Here is a 12,713-nt window from a genome sequence, read left to right on the forward strand (position 1 = left end):
TGACATGGAAATAAAACACATTATTTTGACTTCTAAAAGCCACTTAATCAGGCATATGATCAGCTACAGAGACACAAAAGAAGGAAAACCTATTTTCCCCCCAAATCAATATGACTATACAATAATAATAATAATAAAAACTATATATTATACACATATATACACATATATTCAATAATAAATATTAATAATTATATATATATATATATATATATAAATAATTAATATTTATTATATATAATTATTAATATTTATTATTGAATATATGTGTATATATTTAAATAACTAATTTAATATAATACTATTGCGCTGTAAAATAAAAAAACAATTATTTAATAATAACAATAATGATTATTATTAATTAAAATGTTTTTTATTATTTAAATGACAAAAAATATTTTTTTTTATTCAACATATATTTTATTTTATTATTTAAATCAGAAAAATTTAATCAGTAAAGAAATGTATTACTAGTGCGATTATACTACTGCACTAACAATTAAAAAAGTATTTAATAATAATAATAATAATATCTTATAGAGCAAAATTAAATTTTATTATATATACATATATATATATATATATATAATTAATATTTATTATTGAATATATGTGTATATCTATTTATTTAAATAACTAATTCAATAAAGAAATATACTATTGCACTGTAAAATTAAAAAAATTCTTTAATAATAACAATAATGATTATTATTAATTAAAATATTTCTTTATTATTTAAATTACAAAAATTAAATTAATAAAGACATAAATATTGCAATACTATTGCACTGCAAAATAAAAAAAACATTAATTTAATAATAATAATAATAATAATAATAATTATTATTATTATTATTCAACATATACAGTGGGTACGGAAAGTATTCAGACCCCCTTAAATTTTTCACTCTTTGTTATATTGCAGCCATTTGCTAAAATCATTTAAGTTCATTTTCTTTTCCTCATTAATGTACACACAGCACCCCATATTGACAGAAAAACACAGAATTGTTGACATTTTTGCAGATTTATTAAAAAAGAAAAACTGAAATATCACATGGTGCTAAGTATTCAGACCCTTTGCTGTGACACTCATATATTTAACTCAGGTGCTGTCCATTTCTTCTGATCATCCTTGAGATGGTTCTACACAACTTCATTTGAGTCCAGCTGTGTTTGATTATACTGATTGCACTTGATTAGGAAAGCCACACACCTGTCTATATAAGACATTACAGCTCACAGTGCATGTCAGAGCAAATGAGAATCATGAGGTCAAAGGAACTGCCTGAAGAGCTCAGAGACAGAATTGTGGCAAGGCACAGATCTGGCCAAGGTTACAAAAAAAATTCTGCTGCACTTAAGGTTCCTAAGAGCACAGTGGCCTCCGTAATCCTTAAATGGAAGACGTTTGGGACGACCAGAACCCTTCCTAGAGCTGGCCGTCCGGCCAAACTGAGCTATCGGGGGAGAAGAGCCTTGGGAGAGAGGTAAAGAAGAACCCAAAGATCACTGTGGCTGAGCTCCAGAGATGCAGTCGGGAGATGGGAGAAAGTTGTAGAAGGTCAACCATCACTGCAGCCCTCCACCAGTCGGGGCTTTATGGCAGAGTGGCCTGACGAAAGCCTCTCCTCAGTGCAAGACACATGAAAAAACACCTGAAGGACTCCAAGATGGTGAGAAATAAGATTCTCTGGTCTGATGAGACCAAGATAGAACTTTTTGGCCTTAATTCTAAGCGGTATGTGTGGAGAAAACCAGGCACTGCTCATCACCTGTCCAATACAGTCCCAACAGTGAAGCATGGTGGTGGCAGCATCATGCTGTGGGGGTGTTTTTCAGCTGCAGGGACAGGACGACTGGTTGCAATCGAGGGAAAGATGAATGCGGCCAAGTACAGGGATATCCTGGATGAAAACCTTCTCCAGAGTGCTCAGGACCTCAGACTGGGCCGAAGGTTTACCTTCCAACAAGACAATGACCCTAAGCACACAGCTAAAATAACGAAGGAGTGGCTTCACAACAACTCCGTGACTGTTCTTGAATGGCCCAGCCAGAGCCCTGACTTAAACCCAATTGAGCATCTCTGGAGAGACCTAAAAATGGCTGTCCACCAACGTTTACCATCCAGCCTGACAGAACTGGAGAGGATCTGCAAGGAGGAATGGCAGAGGATCCCCAAATCCAGGTGTGAAAAACATGTTGCATCTTTCCCAAAAAGACTCATGGCTGTATTAGATCAAAAGGGTGCTTCTACTAAATACTGAGCAAAGGGTCTGAATACTTAGGACCATGTGATATTTCAGTTTTTCTTTTTTAATAAATCTGCAAAAATGTCAACAATTCTGTGTTTTTCTGTCAATATGGGGTGCTGTGTGTACATTAATGAGGAAAAAAAATGAACTTAAATGATTTTAGCAAATGGCTGCAATATAACAAAGAGTGCAAAATTTAAGGGGGTCTGAATACTTTCCGTACCCACTGTATTTTATTGCACTATACTACTGCACTAACAATTAAAAAATTATTTAATAATAATAATAATATTTTATAGAACAAAATTTAATTGTGTATATATATTTATTTAAATAACTAATTTAATAAAGAAATATAATACTATTGCACTGTAAAATAAAAAAAAACTATTATTTAACAACAATAATGATTATTATTAAATAAAATATTTCTTTATTATTTAAATTACAAAAATTAAATTAATAAAATATATTAATATTGCAATACTATTGAATATTAATATATTACTAAAATAAAAAAACTTATATAATAAAAAATAATAGTAATTATTATTATTATTCAACATATATTTTATTTTATTATTTAAATCAGAAAAAAATAAAAGTATTTAATAATAATAATAATAATAATAATAATAATATTTTATAGAGCAAAATGAAAATTATAATACCAATATTTATGTCTGTCTTTATTTCTTTGCTTTCAAATATTAAACCTTATGGTTTTTGTTTTGGAGCAGTGATTATCAGCCTTTTTGACTTGAAGACTCTCTGTTGTCCAACACAATATTCAAAGGCAAAAAATAAAAATCACATCCCTGCTTCATGTCTATTAAATGATTTATCATCTGCCACAATAATGTAATGTCTTTGAATGATCTTCATTTGGGGTCTTTTCTCAGTAAATATTGATGCAATTCATTTGATTAATTCATGGTGAAAAATAGCCAATACACACACCTGTGAGTCTAAATAATACAACTGAATTATATTTCTGTAAGCTGCTACACCCCTTAATAACAGCTTTGTATTTACTGTATGCGTCACTTCATGTTTTCCCATCATTCCCATGTGTACATAAAGCAAATATAAACACCGCATGGCAAAAATCTGACACATTTCCATCATCACGTGGCATATAACATCAGCCCGTCCTACAGATACTGTATTCATCAAAGCTTAAACACACTACAGGCAGTCTGAGTGGAGTGGAGAATCTCTCTCTGTTCTGAACAGAAGAAAATCATCTTTGTAAAAGGTGCAGCGGCTCTGGAGATCTGGAGTCTACGACTGATGAAGAACTTTGAGAGTCTGTCTTTTCACTTTTAACATCTTTTTTCCCAGGATCCTCCTCACTTTATCTCTCTACTTCCTGTCCCCTGTGAACTCAAACTCTCTCGTCTTCTGCCTCTTTCATGCCTGTTGGTCCTCAGAGGTGAACAGCGTGCTCTCAACCTAAACTCTCTCGTTTGAAATGAGATCTCTCGTCCTGCAGTAACACCCCAGCCAGAACTCAAACCATAGGGGTCCTTCGCTTTTTTGCCTTTTCCTTTAATTACGTGAGTTGTGGAGGTGCATAGAGATGCTGGTATTTTGAAAAGTTGATGTTGGAGAGAGTGAATATATCTCTTGGTATTCAGCAGGCAGACCGAGAAGAACAACAGGAAACTTCTCTTTTGCTCCCCTGCTGTTTTTCTACCGTTAATTTTCTTCAAACTCTCCTGTGAGATACTTTTAGAGCAGATTAGTTTCTCTTCTATTGCTTTTAAAATAAATATATACACTGCAGTCTCAGCACATTGATGATAAACAGATTCATACTGGGGATGAGATTATATAAAAACGTTGGTACTGTAACACTTTACAAAGAGGTTGATTTGTTAACATTAGTTGATGTATTAACTAACATGAACTAACCATAAGCAATACATCTGTTACTGTATTTGTTCATCTTTGTTAACGTTAGTTCAGCAGTTCATTGTTTGTTCATGTTCACAGTGCATTAATGTTAATAAGATTGTAATAAGGTATTAGTAAATGTTGAAATTAACATTAACAAAGATGAATAAATGCTGTAGAAGTGCAGTTCATTATTAGTTCATGTTAACTAATGGAGTTAACTAATGAACCTTATTGTAAAGTGTTACCAAAACATTGACCAATAACCATTCTTAAACATTTTTTAGCATAAAAAATTATATAATATTATTATATTATATTATACAACTTTTAACCATTAATAAGCATAGAGCTTGCAGTGTTGCAGGGGGACTAGATAGTATATTTACATTTTTAGCATTTACAATGTATTTATTTAACACAGAAGCATATGCATTACAGGGTCCAAAATAAATGAATTTGCATGCCTAAAATCCAGCATGCATGAAAAAGTCTAGTTTGGAGCTGGATTTTAGGCATGCAAATTCATTAATTTTGGACCCTGTAACGCATATGCTTCTGTTTAAAAAAAAAAAAAAGACCTAATATTATTTGCTTACAATATCTATTAAACCAGTGATCATATAAAGTATCCAATATTAGTATAGTAACTGATATACATTACAACTCAAAAGTTTGGGGTCAGTACGACTTTTTTAATACCTTTATTCAGCAAGGACGCATTCAATTGATCAGACATTAATCCTGACAAAATGTATCACAGTTTCCACAAAAATATGAAGCAGCACAACTGTTTTCAACATTGATAATAATCAGAAATGTTGCAAATCATATTAGAATGATTTCTGAAGGATCATGTGACACTGAAGATTGGAGTAATGATGCTGAAAATTCAGCTTTGATCACAGGAATAAATTACATTTTAACATATATTAAAATAGAAAACCGTTATTTTAAATTGTAACAATATTTTACAGTATTACTGTATTTTTGATCAAATAAATGCAGCCTTGGTGAGCAGAAGAGACTTCATTAGATTTTTTTTTTTTACAAACTCCAATGAAAAATTAAAGGGATGAATCATTGTTAGTCACATGCAGTGTAAATGTCACCTGTCCAGGTTGAGTTTGTGTGCCAGTATTCTCCAGTCGTTGCCGCGCGTGTGCGGGGCGTCCAGGCTGCTGCACAGTTTGGTTCTGATGCTGACCGGGATTCTGAACGCGCTCGGACCGGCCAGCACCGTGATACTGCTGCCTGGGTCCATCAGGGATGTGTCGATGCTCTGGACATCCTGCAGACACACACACACACACACACACAGGTTTGCTTTGCTATCTTAGTGAGGACTCTCCATAGGGGTAATGGTTTTTATACTATACAAACTGTATTTTCTATCCCCCTACACTACCCCTACCCCTAAACCTACCCATCACACAAAACATTCTGCATTTTTACATTTTTAATAAAACATTGTTTAGTATGTTTTTAAAGGTATTTTAAATATGAGGACTCATGAAATGTCCTCATATTTCATGTTTACGTCATAATGCCAGTGTGATACCCATGTCATTATACAAATTTGTGTCCTCATAAATCACAAAAACACACACACACACACACACACACACACCAAATAAATGAACTGTTTTTGTTTCTCACAGCCAGATTCACCCTCATTTGTAACTATCTAGGATGAATTGTAAAGCGAGTCATTTAGCAGATGCTTTTACTCACATCACACTGATTACAGGTTCAGTCCTGGAGTAACCTGAGATTAAAGTGTCTTGATCAAGAGCTCAGTGGTGATGGGTAATAGTTCACTCTGAGCGGGAGAAGCAACCTTTCAACGATCAGACTTTATCCACTACGCCTGCACCGCTGCCCAAGCAGATACTTAACTCGTATCTGAAGCTGTAAATGGATCTGAACTACCCTGGTACTAGTACGAGGCCCTGTTTACACCTGGTATTAAGATGTGTTTTGGTCGATTGGATTGCAAGTGGACGACACTAAATACAGGTGTAAATGGGGTTTATAACGTTTTGAGCTTGTCCACTTTCAACCATTTCCAGAGGTAGTCGAAAACGCATTGACTGGATTGCTTTCATAGTGTAAACACTCATGTGGTCGAATGTGTTCGAACAGCCACAAAAGACGCCTACTCTTCACCTACTGACCTAAAGCGTAAACATTATGGGAAGCCAGACGGGATTTAAACTTTGTCGGCTGAAGACCCAAGTTTGGTTTGAAGATGAAAAACGTATCAAGTACACCATTCCTGATTTCTAACACACACTCACTGCGTTCGGTGTGGTCAGAGCAGAAATGAAAGCTGCTGCTATCTGTGTGTTTTTCCGTCATCTCTGGTCACGTTCATATGTAAATTGCGTCAGCTTCCATTAGATCAAAATATCTGAAAAAAGACCATACATTTACCCGCCTATAGACCCTCCCCTCGAAGAAAGGACAGAAATGGTTAAATGTGGACAAAAGAGACGGATTAAAACACCAGGTGTAAACAGGAACGTGTCTCCCTCGTCTACTTGTGATCCGATCAAACAAAACGCATCTTAAAAGAGATCTATTATGCCCCTTTTACAAGATGTAATATAAGTCCCCAGAATGTGTCTGTGAAGTTTCAGCTCAAAATACCCCAAAGATCATTTATTGTAGCTTGTCAAATTTGCCCCTATTTGGGTGTGAGCAAAAACACGCTGTTTTTGTGTGTGTCCCTTTAAATGCAAATGAGCTGCTGCTCCCTGCACACTTTCCAGAAGAGGGCGGAGCTTTAACAGCTCACGCTTCGGTTGCTCAACAACAACAAAGCTGGAGAATCTCACGCAGCCAAAATGAGGATTGTCAGTAACGGTGTTCAGCCTTACATTGTTCAAACCGGAGTCGACACTGATGGAGAGACTCAGGAAGAAGTTACAACTTTTAGAATGAAACTGGACGTTTCTGAATGGTTAGTGGAGAAATTTATGTAGTTGCTGTGGAGTTGATTCAACTTGTCGACTAGCATGTGCCGTCATGTTAATCTTTTGTGCAAATCCAGTGTTGAATTGACCCTCGTTTGTGAAGCAGTCCGGCGTAAAATGACCTCATGGTAACAACACTCTACTACAACAGCTCTTCCTCTTCTCTAAAGCAGCCCAACATGGCCTCACCACCTTTGTTGCATGTTCTCGGGGGCGGGGTTTATGTAAATTTTGGGGTTTGTGATGTCACCAACCCAGGAAGAAGCTCATTGTAGTCCCTACCAGCCATTTGTTGTAGTCCTTAGAAAGTGATTTCTGTAAAAGAAAATATCTCCCTTTACATTGAACTTTGAGCGTCGTAGCTTTGCAGATGTTGTTGATGCTCAAACAGCAACATTACACACTAACTGAAGTTAAAAAAGTGAAATCATAATCAATCACTCATTCTAAAATGTACATTTATAATGCAATTGTAATCATGTGATGGTGAGTGTTTGCTCGTAACTGTAATGACAGTAATGAGTTTGTAATTCTTAATAATAAACATGGACTAATAACACTTCTGACACCTCTTGCTATAACTGTGTTTGTTCTGTGCTTGAAAGGCTCGCTGTTCATATGTATCTTCATATGTATAAAATACCAGATTGAGAGTGACTGAATCGGCGTCCGTCACCCTGCAGAGTTTGGCTGCTCTTATGGTATTTATAAAAGCTCTCACTGAATCAAGGCTGTTTCATGCTGGAGATATACTTTGCTTCTTGGAAATAATATCGACTGACATTTCGAATGCATTAAAATCCGAGCTGAAAACTCAATTGCGTGCGTGAGTGTGTGTGGAGGAGGCGCTTTAATTAAATGAGACTCATTCGTGATATTATTCGCAAAGAGCAACAGCACCAAATATGCTTCTGCTTTTGTACATCTATAAGAATAAAACTGGAGGATTATGGGAAACAAGTTCTGTCACCTTGCTTTTGAGTGACAGAATATAAAATTTCCCACAAAAATGCAACCAAATCATCACTTTCGGCAAAAATATTGGTTATGCAGTCACTATTTCACAATTCTTTTTGCTGTTATTGTATTCATATTTACATTACTGTTCAAAAGTTTGGGGTCAGTAAGATTTTTTTTAAAGAAATTTAGCAAGGATGCATTAAATTGATCAGAAGTGACAGTAAAGACATTTATAATGTTACAAAAGATTTCTATTTCAAATAAATGCTGCTCTTTTGAACTTATGATTTCCACAAAAAATATGAAGCAGCACAGCTGTTTTTTAACATTGATAATATTCAGAAATGTTTCTTGAGCAGCAAATCATCATATTAGAATGATTTCTGAAGGATCATGTGACTCTGAAGACTGGAGTAATGATGCTGAAAATTCAGCTTTGATCACAGGAATAAACTACATTTTAAAATATGTTCAAATAGAAAACAGTTATTTGAAATTAAAATGATACTTCACAATATTACTGTTTTTACTGTATTTAAAAAAAAAAGCCTTGATGAGCATAAGAAACTTCCTTTAAAAATATTTTAAAAATCCTCAAACTTTTGAACAGTAGTGTATAATTTTGCACAAAAAATACAATGAAGTTAGGAGAAAATTTGATTTCTATTTGATTCCTTTTATTATTATTGTACAAGTCTAATTTCTCATGAAAGTTACCAAAAAAAATGATATGCAAAGCCACATCAACAAAAACCTTTAAAGAAAGCCAAAGCCTCGTAGAATCTTCCTAATTCAATTTAAATTTAATATTACTGTACAAGTATAACAAAATTTGCATCTTTGATCAATAAAAATGCGCTCAATCTATTTTTACTAGTTTAAAATGACAGACGCACTGAAAACAGACCCCGAAGAGGCCGAACATCAGTCTGACAGACGCTTCCGCAGCCCAGAAGAACTCGATTCATTGCAATACATCCGTCTATAGTGTTAATGAATCTGTGCTGTTCTTAATTAGACACATTGATTAAAGCCGAGGAGCGGCGGAGAGAGAGAAACACAGCGTCTTGGTGAAAACCCTTTGTGATGTATAGACAGACAAGTGAGGGTGTTAAGAGCAGCTGAGGCGCTTCTCAACCCGTCAGATGGATTAAACAGAAACAGCCTCTTCTCCAGAGACGCAAACACATGGGGAGTGATGGAAAGACCGGAGGAGAGGATGGATCCGTTCTAAACCCCAGTGAGCTGCCTACCTAGACAGCATTTGTAGGCAAAGACTGCCCCAAACAGTCATCAGCAAAATCTCAATCGCTGAATGCACTGCAACACGCTCAGAAATAATATTCATCCAAATATCAGTTGTTCTTGTTTTTTGTTTTTTTACATTTTTTAAGAAAATGTGTGCAGAAATGAGCAGTGGTTGCTAGAGTAGGGTGTTAATTTGAAGGATCTAAAGAGGTTGTGTGATTGATAACAGTAGAGGGCGTGAGAGGGCATGTTACTGTACCTCACTCAGGGTGGTGTAGAGCTGGAAGATCTGACCTTCTCCCTCCACCTGTCTGACACACAGCTTACAGCACAGCTCACACACACTCACACTCTGACGCTCCAGAGTGAAGGAGCAGTGCAGCCGCCGCACCGATCCGCTCCACACCTGAGAGAAACACAGCTCCTACACACACACACACACACACACACACACACATCACATGACTCTGTTATCACCTTTCTACATGTGTAATAATAATAACAACAAATTATATGGGTAATGTTAAATTACTTTATATTAAATGTTATATAACTTAATCACTTAAATTAAAATTTAAAATATATTAAAATAATTAAAAATATAGTGAATCTGTATAATAGTGAAATTTGTATATATTCATTAATAATAATAACAAATTATAATAAAAAGCTAAGTAATTAATGAATTCATATTAAAAGTTATATTATATTATTATAATATATTTTTATATTATATTTTTATGTTATATTTTTGTTTTTATTTTATTTTCTTTACTCTGTTCAGCACTTTGGATAGCTCTGCCATTTAAATGTGCTATATAAATAAAATTTACTTACTAACTTAATTAAATTAAAATTAATTTAAAATAATTAAGATTAATAATATTAGTAAGTCTATATAGAATAGTAACAACAACAACAACAACAATAATAAATTATATAAAAATTAAGTAATATTAAATTACTTTTTTTTTTAGGAAAGTTTATATTACATTAAAATAAATAAACAAATAAATAAATATAATTAACAAATATTAATACTGGCATCTGTATATATTTAACAATAATAATACAAAATAATAATTCTATTAAAATTAAGTAATAATAAATTACTTCATATTAAATGTTATATTAAATTACAAGTTATATTTTAATAAATAAAAAATTAACAAATATTAATATGGAAGTCTGTATATATTTAATAATAATAATACATTATATTATATTATTAAATTAATATTGAAGTCTATATATTTTATAATAATAATAATAATTATATTAAAATTAAGTAATATTAAATTACTTCATATTAAATGTTATATTAAATTACATGTTATATTATAATAAATAGTCTGTATATTCATCAATAATAATAATAATAATAATAGTAATTTATATTATAATATTATATTAATATTAGGGTCTGTTTATATTTTTAATATTATTATTATTATTATTAATAAATTATATGATTACATAAAAAATAAGTAATATTGAATGACTTTACATTAAATGTTATATTATATTAAATGACTTCTGGCCCTCATTAAATGTCATTCTTCCAGTAGATCTAGTTCCTGACAATATCGTACACTAAATTAATAATCTAAATAAAGCCTAAATAAAGTTAATAGTCTCTGTCCTCTGTAAACAGACTTGACTTGACATTAAGAATATCTTTATAATTCAAAACATAAACCATGCTTGAAAGAAGTAGTTCTTTCTTCACCTGGTATTTGGTGAGTAGTTTGCTCTTCCACTGAGAGTGGACGTCATGTATCGACAGTCTCAGGTTGTGGTTGCTGTAACTGAAGTTCAGAGACTTTGGTTCATCGAGCAGCTTCCCGCCGATCTGTTTCTCTATCTGCAGCACCTCCTGTTCACACAAACACATACAGTCAATTATGCTGCACCATTCGTAACACAATCACAGTCACTGTACATTTCAAATAGCTCTTATTATATTTTAAAATAAAAGAGTATGAGCAAACTTTAGCATTCAACCCCCCCACTTCCTTTCATTTCTCCCCAGTTCACCCAGAACATTTACAGAGCTGCTAAAATGGGCCAATCAGAATTTGTCAAGATTATGATGTCACAACCACGAGCTCATTAATATATTACTGCCATCGTTTACATATCAACATCTATTCACTTTTGACCTGCACTGTGTCAGTATATAGAGATTAGCCAATCACTACAGAGCTCATTTACATATAGTATAGAAGTTTGTTACATAATAATAATAATAAATTGTATAAAAATAAGTCATTTGAAATTACTTTATAGTAAATGTCGTATTATATTACATTACTGAATCACTCAAATGAAAACATTAAAATAAAAATAATTAAAATATCAATATTGGAATATGTAGTCCTTGACATTATCTTAACCTAAATTAAGGTTAGCCATTAATAGCCAATCATAACAGAGCTCATTTACATACAATACAGTTACATAAAGACACAGAGGCAGAAACAGCCTGTTTAATTCTAAAGGTCAGAGAGAGTGAAAATGATCAAGAAAAACTAAATGACTGTTTTTGGTGAAAGACAGTTTATACGTGGGCATCAGGTGAAAAACAGACAGGCACAGGAGTGTTACGCACTTTGAGTGTGTCCTGCGTGTCATCGAGGCAGTACACTCTGATGTGGTAATCTAGACCTGGTGTGACCACAGGCCCAAACACGGCCAGTTTGATTCGTTTAGCCGCTGACGGACACACGCTCTGGCCAATCAGACAGTAGGATCCTAGAGTCTCGGTCAGGATGTGACAGGCCTCTTCTCCCAGATGCACATAACAGGAAGTAGTGAAGTTCTCCTCTCCAACCACGACCACGTCCTGGACACACAATACACAATATACACACATCATTAACATCAGTGTCTCAACAAGACTGACTTACAGTATCTATCTATCTATCTATCTATCTATCTATCGTTCTATCTATCGTTCTATCTATCGTTCTATCATTCTATCTATCGCTCTATGTATCTATCTATTTATCTATCTATTGTTCTATCTATCTATCGTTCTATCATTCTATCGTTCTATCATTCTATCTATCGTTCTATGTATCTATCTATCATTCTATCTATCTATCTATTGTTCTATCTATCTATCTATTATGACTGTTAATGGATTAAAATGATTAATCTTAAAGTAATAAATCTTTACAAAACAGATATACAAAAATTGACAAAAAAATAACAATACATGACATATTTTGTTTAATTAATCAATTTGTTCATTATCATTTTAAAATTTAAAAGTAAAATTAATCATTAATCATGTATTTTATTTTTATTTTAATCATTAAATAAAATATAAAATAATACAAAATAATCAATTTTATTTTAACTTTTTTTA

At 33.1% G+C, this 12,713-nt stretch overlaps 1 protein-coding gene across 2 annotated transcripts in view; it reads right to left on the bottom strand.

Moving 5' to 3' along the window:
* Nucleotides 1-12,713, bottom strand: part of unc5ca (unc-5 netrin receptor Ca) — a 169,592-nt gene that overhangs the window by 7,110 nt on the left and 149,769 nt on the right. For both annotated transcript variants that reach the window (XM_051894005.1, XM_051894006.1), the window contains 4 exons: nucleotides 11,952-12,185; nucleotides 11,070-11,216; nucleotides 9,600-9,764; nucleotides 5,267-5,445 (listed from right to left, as the gene is read on the bottom strand). In XM_051894005.1, coding sequence (XP_051749965.1) covers nucleotides 5,267-5,445; nucleotides 9,600-9,764; nucleotides 11,070-11,216; nucleotides 11,952-12,185 — 725 coding nt within the window. The remainder of the gene's footprint in view (nucleotides 1-5,266; nucleotides 5,446-9,599; nucleotides 9,765-11,069; nucleotides 11,217-11,951; nucleotides 12,186-12,713) is intronic.

The sequence above is a fragment of the Ctenopharyngodon idella genome, chromosome 5 (genome assembly GCF_019924925.1).
Source record: "Ctenopharyngodon idella isolate HZGC_01 chromosome 5, HZGC01, whole genome shotgun sequence".
Lineage (NCBI taxonomy): Eukaryota > Metazoa > Chordata > Actinopteri > Cypriniformes > Xenocyprididae > Ctenopharyngodon > Ctenopharyngodon idella.